This window comes from Pelodiscus sinensis, chromosome 1 (assembly GCF_052426305.1).
Source record: "Pelodiscus sinensis isolate ZL-2025 chromosome 1, ASM5242630v1, whole genome shotgun sequence".
NCBI classification, from domain to species: Eukaryota; Metazoa; Chordata; order Testudines; family Trionychidae; genus Pelodiscus; species Pelodiscus sinensis.
This window is the reverse complement of record NC_143052.1, coordinates 359,764,492-359,787,117: the sequence shown is the minus strand read 5'-3', so window position 1 is coordinate 359,787,117 and position 22,626 is coordinate 359,764,492. Positions and strand designations below refer to the sequence as shown.

Genomic DNA, 22,626 nt, shown 5'->3' with positions numbered 1-22,626 from the left:
GAATAGACAATGTACACTTGAAACACTACAGCTACGTCTAGACTGGCATGATTTTCCGCAAATGCTTTTAACGGAAAAGTTTGTCCGTTAAAAGCATTTGTGGAAAAGAGCGTCTAGATTGGCACAGACGCTTTTCCACAAAAGAACTTTTTGCGGAAAAGCGTCCGTGCCAGTCTAGACGCGGTTTTGCGCAAGAAAGCCCCGATCGCAATTTTTGCCATAGGGGCTTTTTTGCGCAAAACAGTTTTTAGCTGTCTACACTGGCCCTCTTGTGCAAAAACATTTCCGGAAAAGGGCTTTTGCCCAAACGGGAACGTCAAAGCATTTGCACAAGAAGCATTGATTTCGGACAGTAGAACGTCAGTGCTTTTGCGCAAAATCAAGTGGCCAGTGTAGACAGCTGACAAGTTTTTGCACAAAAGCAGTTGCTTTTGTGGAAAAACTTGCCAGTCTAGACACAGCCTACATGTTTCTTTTCTGGGCATACACCAATAACTACTTGCATTGCTTAACATAAGGCAATTAACAATTCAAATGATTCATAGATAGTTTACCATAAAGTTCAAAGAGAAATAAAGACAATTAAATTTCAAGTTTCATCTAAAGGTTAATATAAGCTTTTGATCACCAAACCAATAGAATACAGTAGGGAAGCATTACAGACATGAATCACAATGTAGTATTTACAAAATAATCAGATCTCATTGAATTTCTAATAAGATATAGGTAAATGCAGACAAATAAAATAATTATCTATGTCTAATTTATGCATTTGACGAAGTGGGTCTTTGCCCACGAGAGCTTATGCTCCAATACATCTGTTAGGGTATGTCTACACTTGCAGCCTATTTCCGAATTGGCCTGCACATGTAGGCATTTGGAATTGCAAATCAAGCTCGGGATTTAAATATCCCGCGTTTGATTTGCATCTTCCCGGCCGGGCGCCACTTTTGAAATTGACAAGCATGGAATAAGTGCCCGCGTCTACACGCAGCAGTGAAGCGCGCATTCAAAATAAAGCCCTATTTCGAACTACCTTTTATTCCTCCTGTAATGAGGTTTAACAGGTAGTTCAAAATAGGGCTTTATTTCGAACGTCCGTTTCACTGCTGCGTGTAGATGCGGACAGTTATTCCGGGCTTGTCAAATTCAAAAAATGGCGCCCGGCCAGGAAGATGCAAATCAAGCTCAGGATATTTAAATCCCGGGCTTGATTTGCAATTCCGAATGCCTACATGTGCAGCCCTAGTCTGAAATAGGCTGCAAGTTGTGACGGACCGGGCCGTGTCTGGGCACAGCTGAGGGCGTCCGCTCAGGGCGAATTGCTCAAATCCGGGGCTCCTTACAGCCCCCAGACTGGTGACCTCTCCAAACAGTCCACAAACCAGTCTCACAGAGTGCTTCAGCTGCCTGCCTGAAGCCTCACGAGCAAAACCCCTCCGACACCCCAGCAATATCCGTGCCCCAGATGGCCCTGGGCCTCATACACAGGTGGGGGTCCTAACACCCAATCCCACCTACCCCGAACAAGTTCTGTCCGGTTCCAAGAAACCAGCCACAGATCCCTGGTCAATTTACCCTCTGGATCTTACCCACAAATCACGCTGGGCCAATCCTTTAGAATCTATATCTAAAGGTTTATTATCACAAGAAAGAAAAGCATGAGAGTAAGGTTGTTAAAGTTTAGTACGTTACATGCACCGAATCTCCCAGTCCTCGATGCAGGCTCTAGCAGAGATGTTACCGCTGCTGGTTTAAAAGTCCTTGTTGCACATCCTGGCATCAGGATGGGTTCACAGGTCTTCCGGGCTCTTCGATCCCTGCAATGCTGCCTCTGGGATGAAGTGCTGAGCTGAGAACAAAATGGCATCGACCACATGGCCTCTTTATACCTCCTTCCTGGCCTCTTCTTGTATGCAGCAGGTCACCTGGTCAGAGGCCAATCTCTGTGTTTCCTGCTGGCTGCTCTCAGGTGACAGCCTCCATTCTTTGGGTGTGTCCATAGCCCATTGAGAGCCATTGTTCCACAGGGCCTCGGTAATTAGCATGTCCACAGGCTCGGCCCTGCCCAATGCTTAACCACATGCAGGGAAATCTTCAGTATCCATACAAGTACATGCTAATAATTGCACACACAGACATTATACAAACACCAGAACAGCGTACATAGGATTATCAGATAATAAGCTTCTATTCAATACCTCCCATGGCCCCCTTCTATACCATTTTTGGGGCCAACACCCCCACCTATGGGTGCAGCAGTGATCTGGCTGCTCCCCTCAAGATCCAGCAACGTGACACAAGTGTAGACATACCCTTAGTCTATAAGGTGCCACAGGACTCCTTGTCTCATTTGCAGATCGATACTAACTCGGCTGCCCCTCTGATACTTGACAGTATGTTTACTATGGCTCCTCCAGCTGTCTACAAGCAATGACCTTGTTTCCATTTCAATACATTTCTCATACATTCTTGAAAGTTGTATTTAGTTCAATCCGCTCCCTGGATGCTTAACCCTTGCTGGTTCAGGGTCACAGCAGCTCTTGGAGATCCTGGGTATGGAGGTTCATACATAAACAGATTAGACAAAGCAGCTCAGAGCCCCATCAGAGCCTCTTAGTGGAATAGTTTTGAAAGATCTTCATGGTCTGTTTACGAATCTCTTTGGTCTTTATGCTGTACACGATGGGGTTCAGCACAGGGGGGAGGAGGTAGTGGACATAAGACAGAAGAATTTGACTCAGCGGAAGGGCATTTTTCATGACTCTATGGATCATCGTCAAACTGAGCAACGGGGTGTAGAACAGCAACGTGACACAGATGTGGGAGATGCAGGTATTCAGGGCCTTGAGACGCTGACGCCAGGACGTGAGACTCAGCACTGTGGTAAGGATCATGATGTAAGACAAGATAATAAGCACCGAGTCCAAGGCCAAAGAAGAAAGAACAATAAACAAGCCATAGGAGCTATTGGGCGTAGTGTCTGCGCAGGCCACCTTCATCATATCTGGATGCAAGCAATAGGGATAGGAGAGAGGTTGAATCCTGCTGTACGGCAACCTCTTGAGAAGAAGGACGAGTGGGATATTCAGACCGCTACCCTTGATTATTGTTGCCAGCCCAATGTTTCTTATCCTGGCACTGGTTAAAATGGAAGCATATCTCAGTGGGTGGCGTATGGCAACAAAGCGGTCAAAGGCCATGGCGAGTAGTACAGAGGATTCCATGAGAGAGCAAGTGTGAACAAAGAAAAGTTGGGCCAAACAGAGATCAACGTCAATTTCTCTCCTGTTAAACAGGAAGACGCTGAGCACCGTGGGCAAGGTAGAAGCCAAGAAGCAGAGGTCGGTGACACACAACATGGAAAGGAACAAGTACATGGGGTGATGGAGACTCTGTCGTGTCTTTATCACAAACAGAATCAGAGAGTTTCCTAAAATTGCCACGAGGTACATGGAGCAGAATGGGATGAAGATCCAGGGGCTGGCATCTTCCAACCCGGGGATGCCTGCCAGGAGGAAGGTTGTACGACTGATGTTGGTTTCATTGCAGGTTGGCATGATGCCCTCGGGAGGTGCTGCTCTGTGTAAGAAACCACATTCCCTGCAATGAAAAGGTTCTAGCTGATACATCCATTAAAATCCCTTGTGGTTCTCACTGATCCCCACTCACATATAAAACTCCATTACATCTGAAGAAGTGGGCTGTGTCCACGAAAGCTCATGATACATCTACATGTTTTGTTAGTCTTTAAAATGCTACCAGTTCTTTTTTAAGATTATCTTGTACAGACTAACTCGGCTATCCCTGAAGCTTTTAATAATATCCTGTTCTTCTAGAGACCTTTGCCTTCCTGTATCTCAGAGGCCTTTCAAAAAGACCCTAAGTGCCAGTGAGTCCTATTCTATATGCCTTGACCTTCCTGGGAAGGAGGACATATATTCCCATTTCACGGAGGGGCAGACAAAAGCACAGGAGAGATAAGCAACTTGTACAAGGCCACACTGGAGATCAGTGCTAGAAGTCAGGTCTCCTGGCTCTCAGCAGAGTGGCTCTTCACCAAAGCACACACTCTTCCCGAGATGGAACGTGGCCTAGGAAGATCTGTATGAACTCAAATTGCTGAACAGCCCATGAAAAGCACAGAGGGCCTGAGCAAACCCTTCCATCAGAACACCCTGCACTCTGGAACAAGGATTCGGTCTGACTCCAGATCTCTACTCAGTTTAAACACATTAGAGGTATGTCTACACAAAGCACAGTCGACCCGCGGGACGTCTTGCCGGAGGATGCTGTGAAGGCTCAGACTGTAACAGGACTCAGCAAAGAACTAGCTAAATTCACAGACACTGGGCTAGAGGGACCGCTGGGCTGGCCCAGGATGGCCGTTCGGATGTTGTCATGACTAGACACTAGCTGATGGCTCTCAGAAAGCTGCTGTCAATGGGTGATGCTCGGTAAATGGGGCTGTTTCTAGGGGGGCTCAAGTCCTTCCGGTGGCATCGGGGATCCTGGGTGTGTCCAGTTTCAGGGTCACGTTCCAAAGGGAGGCTGGCACATGGGAGATGGAGTCAAAATAGCCTCAGAAGCAATTGGCAGCTGGACACAATGAGGAACAGCCAGAGACTTGGGGAATTTACCTTAGGTTGTCATGACACTCTGTAAGTCTACACTGTCAGTAGAGCACATATGAAACGGGGAGCAGGGTTACAAGCAAACCAAAGGCAGTAAGAGGAGGTATGTCTGCACAAAGCACAACAACCCGCGGGACGTCTTGTGGGAGGATGCTGTGAAGGCTCAGACTATAACAGGGCTCAGCAAAGACCTAGCTGAATTCACGGATACTGGGCTGGAGGGACCGCTGGGCTGAGACAGAGACTTAGGGAACTTCATTGATTTACCTTTGCAGTAACGTTGTAATGATGCTCTGTGACCTGGCGCAGAACTCGGATCAGTGGCTGGAAGCTGAAGTCAGAGAAATTCACTTTGCCCTGGGGCTGTGGGGTAGGGGAGCCCTCGGCCAGAGCTGGTACCTGTGAGTGCTGAGAGGGACGTGTCTTCCCTGGGAACCCCCCTCAGGCAGCCGCGTCCCGCACCTCTCTCAGCCCAGCGCCTGCAGCAGCGTCCCGCGCCGAGAGCCGGCACAGGGCTGAGCACTGCTTATAACACTGCTCTGGGCTGTGCCAGGGGGTTCGCTCAGCCTTGGGGGGAGAAGCGACAACTGGATGTAAAGAGGCTGGAGACCAGCCTGTCTGTGCTATTTATCCAGCATTAGGAGCCCCAACTAAATCATCCCAGCCAGCTCTCTGTCAAGCCGAGACTTAAAAATCCACCCCCTCCCTAGGGAACCCATCCCAGTGCTTCCCCACCCTCCTGGGGAAATAATTTACTCTGCCTCAGAGCACATGGAGAAGGGACCATTCAGTCACAGTGCACGTCTGGACATATCACAGGGGAGAAAGAAACGTTTTCCCTCCTATATGTTGGGCCTGTGGAACTCCTCGCCCCAGGCATCTGTGGAGCAGAGAGGCCGGTGGACTGGGACCCACAGATGAATTGGGCACTGTTGTTGGTGCTACTGGCCTCCCCTTTATTAAGGGGGTCTGGCACCTTCAACCAGACAGCACCATTTTAAGTTGCTGTCACCACACTGTGGTGGCTTGGACTGAAATTTCCCACTTGGGGTGTTGTCCTCCCACTGAAAGGATACAGAACGTTTCGGGCATGACAGTTCAGCTGCCATCTCACAGGAAGCGAGAGGAGCAGCGCCTTGTCTTATGTGGAGTTGTTCCCAGGGCTCTGGCACCTCTAGCGAGGATCCCCCCGCACTGCCATGCTCCCTACCACACACAGGTCGTGTGGAACCCCCTCCGTGAACAGCCGGAGCCCTGAGAGGCCGGGGAGGAGGGGACGGTGTCTGCGAATTCACCCACCACTGGCTGCTCAGCTCTTTGCTCAGCTCTCACGACAAGGGCAGTTTTCACTAAGAGGAGACTGAGCAGAGTCCAGCCCGTGGACTCAGAACTAGCCTTGTGATGTGCATGTCCGGAAATCTTACGTCCTGGAGGATCCCCGGGCCACGGAAATGCAGCCACCTCTGGCCTAGAGGCCATCAGATGGGCTGGGACATTGAAAAGAGGGTCCTTTTGGCTCGTGATACCGGAGCAAACTCATCCCCTGTGACAAGGGCCCAGGGATGTAGAATGTCTGGGCAGGGCAGAGAGGGCCCCAGACCTATTCACTATCCCATCAAACACACTGTTGTGCCGGGTCTGTGGGGCAGGGTAACCCCTCAGCTAGAGCTGGTACCTGTGAGTGCTGAGAGGGACGTGTCTTCCCTGGAACCCCCCTCAGGCAGCCGCGTCCCCACCTCTCTCAGCCCAGCGTCTGCAGCAGCGTCCCGCGCCGAGATCCGGCACAGGGCTGGGCACTGACTATAATACAGCTCTGGGCCGTCCCGGGGGGGTTCCCTCAGCCTCTAATGAATGAGCAACCGTCTCCGTGTAAATAGGCTGCAGACAAGCTTGTCTGTGCTGCTGAATTCTCCATCCATAGTGAGGATTCCACAGCAATTAAAGTCTCTTCCCAAAGGGCGAGGAGACGTCTTGGCCTCTTGGCTGCATCAGGGAGGAATTGGCTCCGCTCTGTGTTTGTGTATTTTAAATAATCATTCATTAATAGAAGAGTTGGGGCTATGCCTAGTGCCCATAGGGCCCGATAGTCTAGAAATGCCCAGGAGGGATGGGCAGAGAGAATCCTATGGCTGGAAGAGATCTCAGATGGTCATCGAGTCCAGCGCCCTGCCCAAAGCAGGACCAACCCCAACTCAACCATCTCAGCCAGAGCTTTGTCAAGCTGGGAATTATACACCCCTAGAGGCGGAGATTCTACCACTTCCCTAGGGAATGCACTCCAGGGCTTCCCTACTTTCCCAGTGAAATAGTGTTTCCTAATAGCCAACCTAGACCTCCCCCACTGCAGCTTGAGACCGTTGCTCCTTGTTCTGCCATCTGCCCCCACTGAGAACAGCCTCTCTCCCTCCTCTTTGGAACCTCCCTTCAGGAAGTTGAAGGCTGCTCTCAAATCCCCCCTCACTCTTCTCTTCTGCAGACTAAACAAGCCCAAATCCCTCAGCCTCTCCTCGTAGATCATGTGCTCCAGCCTCCTAATCATTTTGGCTGCCCTCCGCTGGATCCTTTCCAATGTGTCCACATCCTTTTTGTAGTGGGGGTCCCAGAACTGGACACAATACTCCACATGTGGCCTCATCAGTGCCAAATAAAGGGGAATGATAACATCTCTGGATCTGCTGGCAATGCTGCTCCTAATGCCCCTAATGTACCATTAGCCTTCTTGGCTACAAGGGCACCCAGCTTCTCATCCACTGGAATCCCCAGGGTCTTTTCTGCTGACCTGTTACTTAGCCAGTCAGTCCCCAGCCTGTACCAATGCTTGGGATTCTTCCGTCCCAAGTGCAGGACTCTACACTTGTCCTTGTTGAACCTCTTCAGATTTCTTTTGGCCCAATCCTCCAATCTGTCTAGGTCACTCTGGACCCTATCCCTGCGCTCCAGCGTATCTACCTCTCCCCCGTTCTTATTGTCATCCGTAAACTTGCCGAGGGAGCAACCCATCCCCTCAGCCCGGTCATTAATGAAGATAGACAGAGAGATCTAGAATAGCCAACACAAGCGAAACACAAACCCTCTCTGGTCACTTGCTGATCCCCTGCTCTGTGGAGGTGGCTCAGTGGACGATGTTTTCCCTGCAAAAGCGACGAGGAGTCCTGTGGCACCTTATAGACTAACTGAAGTGTAGGAGCATAAGCTTTCGTGGGCAAAGACCCACTTCGTCAGATGCATGTAGTGGATGCATGTTTTCCCTGTTCCTCTCCTCTGGGCACCGGTCTGTGTGGAAGGAGGACACTGGCCGGATGGGCCTTTGATTGGAGCCCATAGGGCCATTCAGGGAGCCAGCCAGAGCACCCGTGTAGCCACGTCCCAGCCTCAAGGCCCCCGTGACCCTTCTCAGGACAGCGAGGAGAACCCACCCAGGGGCACCAAAACACGGGCACCAGTCTGGTCTGGCCCTGAAATAAAAACCCTCCTGGAGCTCTGGTCCCAGGAAGAGGCCCTGCGGGCCCTGCCACCACGCCGCAGGAACGCGGACGTCTATGGGCACATGGCCCAGGGACTGCCCAGTAACGGCATCACCCCTGCACCATGGCCCAAGTCAGGGCCAAGGTGAAAGAGCTGTGCCAGGGATATGCCAAGGCCTGGGAGCAGAGCTCCCAGGGAGCTGCCCTTACTACCAGGAGTTGGAGCACAGCCTGGGCAGTGTGGAAGCCCAGAGTCCACTGCGTCCACCACATCATGGACCGACCCCTGAGGGAGGAGGACCAGGCAGGAGAGGCAGGAAAGCTGCACCCGGAGGAGGAAGAGGAGGCAGCAGGGATCCTCTCCCAGGAGCTGATCCTGTGGACCCCACAGGCCTCTCAGGCGTCCGAGGACATCGGGGAGGGATCATCCGGTGAGTGATTTGAGGGTCACCCAATACGGGCGGGTTGGCAGTGTGGGGGGCCAGCTAGTCCCGTTGCCACTGTGGGGCCCCTGTGAGGCTTTCAGGCCGCTGCCCAACTCACACGCGGTGTCATGTGTAACACCCCTGAGTCTCCTGTCCAAGGAGAGCTCCTGCCAGACACGGCTTGCCCTAGGGGACAGCGGGGGCGCTCACAGACAGTGACTGTCCCCTCCTCTTTTAGTCCACTGCCTGACCCTCTACCCAACAGGGGAGCACCACACTCGCCCCACCCCCATCCCGGACCTGTGACACCCGCAGGCACTGGCGGGTCTACACGGACCTGCTGAGGGAGCACGTAGTGGCTGGAGGCAGAGGCCGAGTGGCGCACCAGGCTGCTGGATGAGCTGGTCTGGTAGCGCACTTCCATCTGTGCCACTATGCGGGAGGTCCTAGCCTTGCCTGCCCCATCACAGGCACCGCTCCTCCTGCACGCCAGGCCCCTGCTCCCATACCCCTTAGCCCCCCTTCTTCCCAGCCCCCCTTCCCCCCCAGCCCCTCCCACTCCCTGAGCCCCTCCAGCCGTCCCTTACACCCCAGCCCCTCCAGACCCCCAGCTCCTCCTGCTCCTGAGCCCTCACAGGCCCAACAACTGCCCCCCACCCCCCCCCCCACCCAGGCCAGGACTAGCTCTTGCTTCACCAGAGCCCAAGGCCGTGGCGGTGCCAAGATGCAGGAAGGAAGCAGCGGCCTACTTGAGTCCCGTCCCCCCTCCCGGTGTTCAGCCCCCCTCCCCCCTCCCGGTGTTCAGCCCCCCTCCCCCCTCCCAGTGTTCAGCCCCTCTCCCCCCTCCCGGTGTTCAGCCCCCTACCACCCCAGTGGACGGACATAGAACCAATTCTTTATTTTTCACTGACAGATTCACTTGTTTCTAAGCAGTTGAACGAGAGAAAGGTGGTTTACACAATTAGCACATTTTCTGTATTGCTACTGTAGAAACCTTTTCATATTGAGCTAGAAGCCGTTCTGTATAAAAAAAAGCCATTTCAGTTTCTTGTGTCTGCACGTACACTAGAGGGAGTGAACGGGCCTTCACCGAGGTGGGGAGAGGCCAGAAGGATGCGCTGGTGGAATGTGATAATGAACTATTTTGAGCTGAAGCTCGAACTCCCTAAAAAACCCTGTTTCTTTCTTTGCTGATAATAATTCCTCTTTGAAGTTTGCTTTGATTTCTTGCCCTGCCATCAGACTTGTTTGGCTAAGTGTACTAGGTTAGAGATACTAGGATTGATTGTATTAGCAGCCTTACTGGGCCCGGCTCTGCTGGGGCCACGTTTGGCTCACTTTGCTAAAAGTGAGTGAAGCCTTCGCTTCGACATTACTGCTTCTAATAAAAAACCAATTTCTGTTTCCAAAGAAAACGGGGTGTGTATGTATTTATGGGAAGAGAGCGAGGGTCGTGGAGGGAAAGGTAGGGTCGGCCAGGCCCATGGGGGAGGCCCTGGGGAGAGTCAGTGGACTCCTGAGAATCTCTCAAGGCCTCACGGATTCAGACACCAGACTGGTGAGCCAGGCAGATGGCAGCCATCCGGGGCTGCTCAAATGGCCTCTGCTCTCCATCAGCACCTGTCCTCCCCTTTCCTCCCCAACAGGTTATGGAGGGCGCAACATAAGAACATAAGAACGGCCGTACTGGGTCAGACCAAAGGTCCATCTTGCCCGGTATCCTGTCTGCCAGCAGTAGCCAGCACCAGGTGCCCCAGAGGGGGTGGATCGAAGACAGTGACCAAGTGAATTGTCTCCTGACATCCATCTCCAGCCTCTGACAAACAGAGGCCAGGGACACCATTCCTACCCCCTGGCTAATAGCCTTTTATGGACCCAACCTCCATGAATTTATCTAGGTTCTCTTTAAACTCTATTATAATCCTAGCCTTCACAGCCTCCTCTGGCAAGGAGTTCCACAGGTTGACTACACACTGTGTGAAGAAGAACTTTCTTTTATTAGTTTTAAACCTGCTACCCATTAACTTCATTTGGGGTGTGTCTACACTACATGGCTCTGTCGATGGAGCCATGTAGATGAGGCAGGACGACAAAAGGAAATGTTTCACGAGGCATAAAGGACCTGCAAACAAAGGGCTCTGGGGCTGGCAGATCCCCGTCTAGACTGCCGCACTGTGCTGACAAACAGCTGATTGGCACAGCACAGCGGCCATTTTGGTTTAAATGAAGCAACGATTATTTAAATTGCCACTTCATTTCCCTGCCTCATCTACAGGGCTCCATCGACGGAGCCATGTAGTCTAGACACACCCTTCGTGTCCACTAGTTCTTCTATCATGGGAACTAATAAATAACTTTTCTTTATCAGCCCTCTCCACACCACTCATGATTTTATAGACCTCTATCATATCCCCCCTCAGTCTCCTCTTTTCCAAACTGAAAAGTCCCAGTCGCTTTAACCTCTCCTCATATGGGACCCATTCCAAACCCCTAATCATTTTAGTTGCCCTTTTCTGAACCCTTTCCAAGGCTAAAACATCTTTTCTGAGGTGAGGAGACCATGTCTGTACACAGTACTCAAGATGTGGGCATACCATAGTTTTATACATGCGGCCACCACCTCTGGGACGCTGCGTTCGCCCATCTCCAGGCGTGTGAGGAGGCAACGGAGCCTCTCTTTCAGACTGCCGAAGGCGCATGCCACCTGGATGCGAGCCTGGCTAAGATGCGTGCTGAAAAGCTCCTTGCTTGCATACAGGTAGCCGGTGTAGGGCTTCATGAGCCACGGCATCAGGGGATAGGCCACATCGGCCATTATGCACTCTGGCATCTTCACGCCCCAGAGCTCAAGGTGCCACTGGGGAAAAATGTTCCTGCCTGCAACATTTCAGGTAGGAGCTGTGGAATATGTGGGCATCATGTGCCTGCCCCGACCACCCGACACAAACGTCCATAAAGTGTCCCTGTGGTCGCCCAGCGCCTGCAGCACCATGGAATAGGAGCCCTTCCTGTTTATAAACTGGGCTGCTCGATGGGGCGGTGCATGGGTCGCGATGTGTGTCCCATCGAGGGCTCCTCCACGGATCGGAAAGCCAAGGGCAGCAAACCTGGCAAGGATGTTGTCTAGGTCCCGGAGACGGACGAGCCTCTTCAGCAGCTCCACATTGATGGCCCTCACCACTTGCAGCACGAGACAAATAGACAGACAGAAACCAGGGAGTTGGACAGGTTACCTAAGCACTTGGGAGGAGAACCCTCCCCACTCCCAACCCACCCCTCCCCTTGTCAGGATGACCCCTCCCCCACATCAGTGCAGGGGTGGCCGAGAAGCAGCCTCCAAGTGCCACTCCATCCCCCACTCCCTCTTGCCCTTGCCTGGCAGTCCCCCTTTCTCAACCCACTCACTCAGCAGGGCCTGTCCCCCGAAAGTGACTTACCTCCATCAAGATGGCCCCGACGGTAGATCTCCCCACGCCAAACTGGTGTCCAATGGAGCGGTAGCTGTCAGCGGTGGCCAGCTTCCACAGGGCGATTGCGACCCACTTCTGCAGGGGGATGGTGGGCCGCAGGTGGGTGTCCTGGTGTTGCAGAGCAGGGGCAAGCCAGGCACAGAGCTCCTGGAGTGTGGCCTTCTGCATCCAGAAGTTGTGGAGCCAGTGTTCATCATCCCAGAGCTGCATGATGAGTTGGTCTCACCAGTCTGAACTCGTCTCCTGCCTCCAAATCTGCCTGTCCCTAAAAAGTCTGGGGGCAAGGACAGAGCTCCTGCATCCCGGAGGAAGGTCTCCTTGGTCCGTTCTCGGTCCTTATGAGGCAGGAGATTCATGACAGAGTCATGAAGATGCAACAGAAGCTGCACTACGGCAGAATGGGGCCGTCGCCTGCCCAGGGGCAGCTCAGGCTCCATGGCCAAAAAGAGTGAAAAGCAGAAACAAAACCCTGAGAATGAGCTGCTGTGGTGTCCGGGGAAGCAGGGCAACCAGAGCAAGAACTGCAGCAGCTTTGCTTTCCCTCGAGGAGGTGGGCAAGCCAGAACAGGAGCAGAGCAACGGCTGTCCAGGAGGATCCCTATAAGCACGTGTCTCTGCAAAGGGCATGCAGCAGCACCTGGAAATAAAGGCTGCCCCGATACACTACCAGAAGCACTTCCAGGTGCCTTCTTTTTTTGACAGAGCATCCGGAAGTCTGGACACTCTTTTTCAAAAAGGCATTTTCGATCTGCAAAATGCAATATAGATGCTCTTTTTTGACAGAGGATTTTTTGAAAGCTTTCACATAGTCTTGAGCTTCCTCCCAACTTCAACAAAGTCTTGAGCACTGTTCCCTATCTCACCAGCCTCACACCAGGCATGTGGCTGATCCTTCAGCCCTCATTCTTACTCCAAGACTGGCCCTAGTGACAAAGGTTTTGCCTACCCCTCAAGCTACTGAGGGGTAAATGAGTTGTACACAGACTGAGTCTTCAGATTCTTCTGCTGACACATCCCAGGGAGGCCAGGAATGAGGTTACTGGCACTTTCTCTGTCCAGTCAGTGATTCAGGGATGAGGCCCCAGCCCTGTGTCACCAACCAGCCCTTCACTGAGCTGATTCTCCGAACCAGAGCACCGGGAAAACCTTAGATCCATTTTTGAGTAAAGAGGGAGAGCAGCCTGGCCCGGATCCGTTTGGTCCTCACCCCATAGATGATGGGGTTGAGCGTGGGAGGCATCAAAATGCACAAGTTGGCAAAAAGAATGTGGAAGTGCAGGGGCAAAATCTGGCCAAGCCCAGCTATGAGGATGATGAAAAGATTAGGGATGTAAAAGGCGAGGATGGCGCACAGGTGGGAGCTGCAGGTTCCAAATGTCTTGAGCCAGGCGTCCTTTGTGGGGAGTTTGAAGATGGCCCTGAGAACATGGATATAGGATACGGCGATCAGTAGCGCATCCAGACCTGTCAGAGACAATGTCACAGCGAGGGCGTAGTAGCTACTGACACGAATGTCGGCGCAGGCCAGGCTCACCACGGCGATGTGCAGACAGTACGGCTGGGAGATGATGTTAGTTCTGCAATATGGCCACTGCCTGGCCAGTAAGGGGAGGGGTAACTCGAGCAGGCCAGTGCGTACTAATACAGCCAGGCCAATCTTGGCCACCACCGGGTTTGTCAGGATGGTGGAATGTCTCAGGGGATGGCAGATGGCCACGTAGCGATCCAACGCCATGGCCACGAAGATCCCAGACTCCACCGCTAAAAAACAGTGAATGAAGAACATCTGGGTGAGGCAGGCACTGAAATCGATCTCCCTGGCATTGAACCAGAAGATGCTCAGCATTTTGGGCAGGATGGACGTAAGTAGGATGAGGTCGGAGATGGCCAGCATGCAGAGGAAATAGTACATGGGCTGATGGAGGCTCAACTCCCTCTTCACGATGAACAGGATGGTGAGGTTCCCCAAGAGGGCTATGATGTACATGGCGCAGAAGGGGATGGCGATCCAGACATGGGCCCACTCCAGACCAGGGATGCCCAGCAGGATGAAGGTGGAGGGGTTAGTCAAGTGTGTTGTGTTGGAATGTGCCATGGCCCAGCGGAGAAGGTGTCCAACTTTGATGCAGAACGGTGTCTCCCGCATGCACCACACAAGCCCCTGACTTCTTCTGTGTGCACATGTTTGAAGATGACGCTTGCAAAACACATGCCTGGAGGGAGAGAGAACGCACTACTGAAGTCTCTGCTCATGGGGGAAGCACGTCAGTCTCTGCACACACTGAAAATGTCACTTTTGTTAGTCACTGAAATTCCCGAGCTGGGAGTGGGATCCCTGGGAAATCCTGGATGGGTTTGCTTGGTTTTATTGACATAGGCAGAGCACTGGGACTGGGGAAGAGCTCCACAGAGGGCTAGCCACCACACAAAGACCCCTACAGCCTTACCACACCGGACCCTGGAACACAAACAACTGAAAAATGAACTTAACTGGAGAGGCTATTGAAGGGGACACTGTGGGGGAAAAATACATGGTGAGGGTTATGGAATCATTAATCACAAGAATGCTGAAAGGTCTAGAGAACAGGACCAAGGAACGAAGGCTGAAAGAATTGGGTTTGTTTAGTTTATAAAAGAGAAGATTGAGGGGGGACATGAGAGCCGTTTTCAGATATCTGAAAAGGTGTCATAAGGAGGAGGGAGAAAACTTGTTCATCTTGTCCTCTGAAGATAGAACAAGAAGCAATGGGCTTAAACTGCAGCAAGGGAGGTTGAGGTTGGACATTAGGAAAAAGTTCCTAACTGTCAGGGTGGTCAAACACTGGAATAAATTGCCCAGGGAGGTTGTGAAATCCCCATCTGTCACGTTACTGGATTTTGAGGGGAGTAGCCAGATCACTGATGCACCCATGGGTGTGGGTGGAGGGTTGTGGAGAGGTCTCAGAGGGACAGTGGGTTGTTTCAGATGAGGCAGAAACCGCCAGAGAATTGGAGCAGGCTGATGAACAAGTGACTGTGTGTGACCAGCCTGCTGGGAAGTCAGTGTGTGTGGGACAGGATTGTTCCCAGGTGGATGAGGAGAGTGGGAACTTAGCTACACAGTCCTTCTCCTGAATCTGAGACACTAAGTATGCAGAGCAGAACAGCTGTGTGGTCACTCTCCCTAGGATGCAGGAGAGGGCAGTTACGCTCCCATCTCTGGACACGGTGGACGCTCGTAATCAATCAGGGAGGTGGATATCTGGTTCCATGTGGAAACAGAGGTTGGAGGTGGTCAGAGGAGAGACTTGGGAGTCTACAGCTCACTGCTGTTACCGCACTGAGTGGGGGAAGGGGGAGAATTCCAGGGCCATTGTGAGCCAGGGAGTCACACCCAGCCAGCCCATTGTCTTGGTCAGGCCAGAGGTTTCAGGCCTGGAGCCACAGGACAAGGGGGAGGGGCAGGACCTGCTTTGGCCAAGAAGATATGAAGTTTAAACCTGAAGGGCCAAAACTGCAATGGTGTGGGGCCAGAGAAGGGGCCTGATGGAGAATGTCAATATACACCTGAGATAGGATTGTTCTTGTTACTGATGTTAATTCTTGTAACCGATGTATTATTGTTGCAGAGAAATGTAAGGGTATACAGTGTGCATGAGCTTATGGAAATACCATGTAATCTGTCCAGAGATGTACCAAACGACAGACGGTATGTAAGGGGACATTGTGATGTTGCTATTTCGTGGTTAACACTTGTAACTGGTCTTGGAACTTCTTACAGGACAAAAAAGGTTCCAGCCAGACGGTCCTGTGTGAAAAGGGAAACTGAGGCACACCACCATTTTGTTTTTGTGGCTAATTGCAAAAATGCCTACATGATTTGGGGTGAGAATACCTGCATTCACACAGTGTTAATTGTTGTTCAGAGAGTTGCCAGAGCTAGCCTGGATAAATTCACTATTTTCTTCAGCTCGGGGCAAAATCACCTGACACACTTAGGGATCATGCCGCAGAAGCAGATCCAGGTAGCTGTGGTTTTTACCAAGTTTTACCTTGGGTTGGTGAGACAGTGCAAGGACATGGGTGTCAATAGGGCAGACCTTGCAATAATGAAGCCCATTTTAGGCACACTGGGTTCTCATACTCTCATCCAGCTCTGTACTGTTGTTTCTGCCATTGGGTAGAACATGTGATGACCCAGAACCAAAGCATGGGGAGGCCTGTGATGTCCTCAGTGATGTTACTGGCATCACTTCCTGCATCAATGATGCATTGGGGGTGTCACATTACTGGATTTTGAGGAGAGCAGCCAGATCGCTGCTGCAACCCTAGGTGGGGGTGTTGGCCCCAAAAATGGTATAAAAGGGGCCATGTGGGGTATTGAATAGAAGCTCACTGTCTGCTAATCCTATGTACGCTGTTCATGTGAGTGTATAATGTCTGTGTGTGTAGGTAGGAATCTGTAATCTGAGTGGAAACTGAATATTTCTCTGCATGTGTTTGAGCAGTGGGCAGAGCCCAGCCTATGGACATGCTAAGGACATGCGAGGCCCTGTGGGACAATGGCACTCAATGGGCCAAGGACACACCTAAAGAATGAGGGTGACTCATACCTAAGGGCTACCAGCAGGGAACACAGGAATAAGCTGTGGGCCAGGTGACCTGCTGTAGCCAAGAAGAGACCAGGAAGGAGGGATAAAGATGCCATGTGATGGACTCCATCTTGGTCTTCAGCTCAGCACTTCATCCCAGAGGCAGCAGTGCAGGGATCGAAGAGCCCGGAAGACCTGTGAACCCATCCTGATCCTAGGAGGCGCAACAAGGACTTTTAAACCAGCAGCTGTAACATCTCTGCTAGAGCCTGCACCGAGAACTGGGAGATTCGGTGCATGTAATGTACTATCCTTTAACAACCTCACTCTCATGCTTTTCTTTCTTGTGGTAATAAACCTTTAGATATAGATTCTAAAGGATTGGCCCAGCGTGATTTGTGGGTAAGGTCCAGAGGGTAAATTGACCAGGGATCTGTGGCTGGTTTCTTGGAACCGGACAGAACTTGTTCAGGGTAGATGATATTGGGTGCTAAGACCCCCCACCAGTATATGAGGCCTGGGGCCATCTGGGGCACGGATATTGCTGGGGTGTCGAAGGGGTTTTGCTCATGAGGCTTCAGGCAGGCTGCTGAAGTGCTCTGTGGGACTGGTTTGTGGCCTGTTTGGGAAGGTCATCAGTCTGGGGGCCGGATTTGAGCAATTCACCCTGAGCGGACGCCCTCAGCGGTGCCCAGATACGGCCCAGTCCGTCACACCATCTGTGGAGATATTTAAGAGTAGATTAGATGCATGTCTAGCAGGGATGGTCTAGACAGTATTTGGTCCTGCCGTGAGGGCAGGGGACTGGACTCGATGACCTCTCGAGGTCCCTTCCATTCCTGCTATTCTATGATTCTATGATACAGACGTAGTGGAAATGTGGAACATGGAGGGTCACTGACTGCGTATGTTTCACTCAGGATGGAGGGTTTTCCTCAGAGCTCTGCTCCTTTCAGGCAGGGATGACTCCGGAGCAGTCCTGCGGCCTGTGCAAAGCAGGAGACCAGAGCAGGGTCTCTCCAGGTCATTTAATGTATACACCTTTCAAGAGTCCCCTGCAAGGATAAGATTTGAGAGAGCTGCATTCTGGCTCCCTCTCGCCCCTGGGCACCCCACACCAACTCTGGGTGGCTTGAAAGACATTTACAGGAAATTCTGAGCTCAGCGAAGCTTGCTATGGAGTGCCACTGGGAGCAAATGGACCAGACTCCCTGTGAGTCTTCCTGCTCCCCTCCTTTGGTCCCCAACTGTCCCGTGCCTAGTGCCTGGTGCCTGGTGCCTTGCGTCTGCAACTCCAGCCAGGCTGCATTTGGGCTGGACTCGAGTGTGTGACAGGGGCTTGAAATGTGCAGCCTGCGGTGCCACCCTCACCGGCCTGAGCACTGACGGGTTCTGTGATATGTGCACCAGTGAAAGTTGGTCCCATTGGGAACAGCTCTCTAGGAGGCATCTGCTGGCCCCGCACTCAAACCTTGGGAGGATTTCTGCTTGGCCACCTCTGTGCCGATTTCTTATGTGAACCTGCAGGGGGCTGGACTTGATGACCTTCTGAGGTCTCCTCCAGCTCCACGGTTCTATGAACACATGAGTTGTGTGTTTGCCCCACATTTTGTACAAAGCGGGCCGAGGGAGCTGTCTGTTGAAAGCAGATGATTTGCTGGTTCTGTCTGTACAGCTCATATGCATGGAACCAAGGGGGCCTGCCTGAAAAAGCTACCCTGTTGTGCTAGAACACTTGGTGAGACACTGCTCCATTCATAGCCCCACTAGGAGGTTAGGCTTGGATCAAGGTTTTCTTTCATTCCTTAGGGGTTATTCTACTTTCTCCTGGTTGCTATCACCGCCGCTCCCTGGAAATCACTCTTTCTGTAGCTCAGAAATCTATTAAATACACGTCAGCTCGCACACTGTGTGTTCATATCAGTGCAAAGGGGCCAGTCTCAGCTCAGGAACCTTAGATGGTGAACACGCACTTTCCTTTCTAGCAGCAGGGCACTGGGCATCACATCCATACTGGATGGGACAAGGGCAGGGCAGCTGCGGAGGCGTTGGCTGGAGGTCTGGGGGTGTTTGGGCTGTAGCCTCTCCATTGGGGGCTCAAGCAATGGCTGGCTGAGCATCCATGAACACCGCTCAGTGCGGGGCCTGCCTGTGAAAGTTGGGGTGAGGCAGATGGGGGGGCTTTGCCACTTGCAATTCACAACACAGGAGGGAACCCAGACATGGGAAGCAGGGGTCTCAGCTCTGTCTCAGCTCCAGCTGCCATCCTGGGGGGCAGAGGGAACCCGTCACAGAGGGGATCCGATGGGTGATAGAAGAGGAGAGGAGCATGCAAGTGGGTAGGATATTGGAAGAGGCACAAACCAGCCTGGATCCCAAAGGAAGGTACGGGGCAGCGGTGGGGCCGTTGGGAAAGAAATGGGGTCATTGTCAGGGCCTTGAGTGTCCAGTTATGATGTAGAAACCCTACAATTTAATGAGTCACATACAAATGGATTCCCCAATATGTTATACTTGGAAAGAAATATCAGGAAAGGATTGAAAAGCAATTTGACTAGCCAGTGAGTCATTCGGGGAAGCAAGCCCAGCACCAGCCTTCACGGCAATGAGATCGATCTGAGATCCAGGAGAAAACGTTTACGTTCCTTTCAGCGTAACAAGCAAGAGCAGCCTGTCCCGGATCTGTTTGTTCCTCACTCCGTAGATGATGGGGTTTATCATGGGTGGCACCAGGAGGTAAATGTCAGAAGTTAGAATGTAGACATGCAGGGGTATATTGAGGCCAAAGCGGGTAGCAAGGGAGCTGAAGAGATTTGGAGTGTAAAAGGCTAAGATGACACACACATGGGAAGTGCAGGTCCCAAAAGTCTTGAGCCGGGCGTCCTTTGTGGGGAGTTTGAAGATGGCCCTGAGGATCAGAATATAGGACACAGCGATAAGAAACATATCCAGACCATCCGCACAGAAGAGCACAACGAGGCCGTAGTTACGACTGACACTGATGTCAGCACAGGCCAGATTCACCACGTCCATGTGCTCACAGTGCGTGTAGGCAATGACGTTGGTTCTGCAATACGGCCACTGGCTCGCCAGGACGGCACAGGGCAGTACAAGTATGGCTCCTCGCAGCATCATGGCCAGGCCAATCTTGGCCACCAGGGGGTTATTCAGGATGGTGGAATGTCTCAGGGGACGGCAAATGGCCACGTAGCGATCCAAAGCCATGGCCAAAAGGATCCCAGATTCAGTCACTGCGAAGGTATGAACGAAGTACAGCTGGGTGAGGCAGGCACTGAAATCGATCTCTCTGGAATTGAACCAGAAATTGCTCAGTATTGTGGGTAGTGTAGCCGTGGACAGGATCAGGTCGGTGACAGCCAGCATGCAGAGGAAATAGTACATGGGCTCATGGAGGCTCGGCTCTGTTTTCACAATGAACAGGATGGTGAGGTTCCCTAAGATGGTTATGATGTACATGATGCAGAAGGGGATGGCGATCCAGACATGGGCCCACTCCAGGCCAGGAATTCCCAAAAGGATGAAGGTGGAGGGGTTGGTGAACTCAGTCGTGTTGGACTCTGCCATGGAGCAGGAATGAAAGTACCAAACTCTGAGGCAGAACAGTGTCTATTGAATGTGCCGTACGTTCCCCTGACGTCCTGAGTGGGCCCAGGATCTACAGCAATGCTCGCAGAACAGGTGTCTGAAAGGACAGAAAATGTTTGTATGAAGCGCGGTGCGCACTGAGGGAGACTATTATAATGGGGAAGCAGATCGGTTGCTCTTCACGCCCTGGGAAATGACTTTTTCATTATTCAGATAAATGAATTGTAAACAAATGACCCAACTACTGGCAATTCCATATTTTCTGGTACTCCCCATGTCAATCATGTCTACACCTCATGCTGTGGGAAACCATAGATTCATAGAATCATAGAATACTAGCACTGGAAGGGACCTCAAGAGTCATCGAGTCCAGTCCCCTGTTCTCATGGCAGGACCAAATACTGTCTAGACCATCCCTGATAGACATTTATCCAACCTACTCTTAAATATCTCCAGAAATGGGGATTCCACAACCTCCCTGGGCAATTTATTCCAGTGTTTGACCACCCTGACAGTTAGGTTGGACATTAGGAAAAAGTTCCTAAACCTCCCTTGCTGCAGTTTAAGTCCATTGCTTCGTGTCCTGTCCTCAGAGGCCAAGATGAACAAGTTTTCTCCCTCCTCCTTATGACACCCTTTTAGATACCTGAAAACTGCTATCATGTCCCCCCTCAATATTCTCTTTTCTAAACTAAACAAACCCAATTCCTTCAGCCTTCCCTCATAGATCATGTTCTCTAGACCTTTAATCATTCTCGTTACTCTTCTCTGGACCCTCTCAAATTTTTCCACATCTTTCTTGAAATGTGGTGCCCAGAACTGGACACAATAATCCAACTGAGGCCTAACCAGCGCAGAGTGGAGCGGAAGAATGACTTCTTGTGTCTTGCTCACAACACACCTGTTAATGCAGCCCAGAATCAAGTTTGCTTTTTTTGCAACAGCATCACACTGCTGACTCATATTTAACTTGTGGTCCACTATGACCCCTAGATCCCTTTCTGCCGTGCTCCTTCCTAGACAGTCGTTTCCCATTCTGTATGTGTGAAACTGATTGTTCCTTCCTCAGTGGAGCACTTTGCATTTGTCTTTATTAAACTTCATCCTGTTTATCTCGGACCATTTCTCCAATTTGTCCAGGTCATTTTGAATTATGACCCTATCTTCCAGGTTAGTCGCAACCCCTCCCATCTTGGTACCGTCTGCAAACTTAATAAGCGTACTTTCTATGCCAATATCTAAATCGTTGATGAAGATATTGAACAGAGCCGGTCCCAAAACAGACCCCTGCGGAACCCCACTTGTTATACCTTTCCAGTAGGATTGTGAACCGTTAATAACAATTCTGAGTACGATTATCCAGCCATTTATGCACCCACCTTATAGTAGCTCCATCTAAGTTCTATTTGCCTAGTTTAATTTTAAGAATATCATGCGAGACAATTTCAAATGCCTTACTAAAGTCTAGGTATATCACATCCACCGCTTCTCCCTTAGCCACAAGACTTGTTATCCTATCACAGGAAGCTATCAGATTAGTTTGACATGATTTTTTCTTTGTAAATCCATGCTGGCTGTTCCCTATCACCTTATTATCTTCTGGGTGTTTGAAGATGATTTCCTTAATTACTTGCTCCATTATCTTTCCTGATACAGAAGTTAAACTGACTGGTCTGTAGTTTCCAGGGTTGTTTTTATTTCCCTTTTTATAGATGGGCACAATATTTGCCCTTTTCCAGTCCTCTGGAATCTCGCCTGTCTTCCATGATTTTCCAAAGATGATAGTTAAAGTCTCAGAGAACTCCTCTATCAGCTCCTTGAGTATTCTAGGCTGCATTTTATCAGGTCCTGGTTATTTGCACACATCTTACTTTTATAAGTGATTTTTAATTTCTTTCTTTATTTTATCTTCTAAATCTACCCCCTTCCCAGTAGCATTCACTATGTCAGGCATTCCTTCATCAGACTTCTCGGTGAAGACCGAAACAACGAAGTCATTGAGCATCTCTGCCATTTCCAAGTTTCCTGTTACTGTTTCCCTCTCCTCACCGAGCAATGGGCCTTCCCAGTCCTTAGTCTGCCTCTTGTTTCTAGTATATTTATTGAATGTCTTCTTGTTTCCCTTTATGCCTGTAGCTAGTTTGAGCGTGTTTTGTGCCTTTGTATTTCTATTCATGCCCCTGCATTCCTGTATTGTTTGCCTATATTCATCCTTTGTAATTTTTCCTAGTTTCCATTTTTATATGACTCCATTTTTTTATGCAAGATCTCCTGGTAGATCGAAGGCCATCTTTTGCCAGATTTTCTATCTTTCCTATGCAGCGGAATAGCTTGCTTTCGGACTCCTAATAATGTCCCTTTGAAAAACTGCCAACTCCCTTCAGATGTTTTTCCCCTCAGTCGTGCTTCTCTCAGGACTTTACCTACCAGCTCTCTGAGCTCTCCAAAATCTGCCT

General features: G+C 51.0%; 2 protein-coding genes across 2 annotated transcripts; both read right to left on the bottom strand.

The window, feature by feature from the left end:
- Positions 1 to 2,606: 2,606 nt before the first annotated feature.
- On the bottom strand, positions 2,607 to 3,560 carry LOC102451288 (olfactory receptor 51G2-like). Its single transcript, XM_075906212.2, has one exon. It carries the CDS (start codon positions 3,558 to 3,560, stop codon positions 2,607 to 2,609), a length of 954 nt encoding a protein of 317 aa, XP_075762327.2.
- A 9,580-nt stretch (positions 3,561 to 13,140) lies between these two features.
- LOC149526150 (olfactory receptor 52H1-like) lies at positions 13,141 to 14,139 on the bottom strand. The gene is made up of 2 exons (XM_089775397.1): positions 13,856 to 14,139; positions 13,141 to 13,588 (listed from the first exon to the last, which is right to left on the bottom strand). Exons 1-2 carry the CDS (start codon positions 14,137 to 14,139, stop codon positions 13,141 to 13,143), a joined length of 732 nt encoding a protein of 243 aa, XP_089631523.1.
- Between the last annotated feature and the right edge of the window lie 8,487 nt (positions 14,140 to 22,626).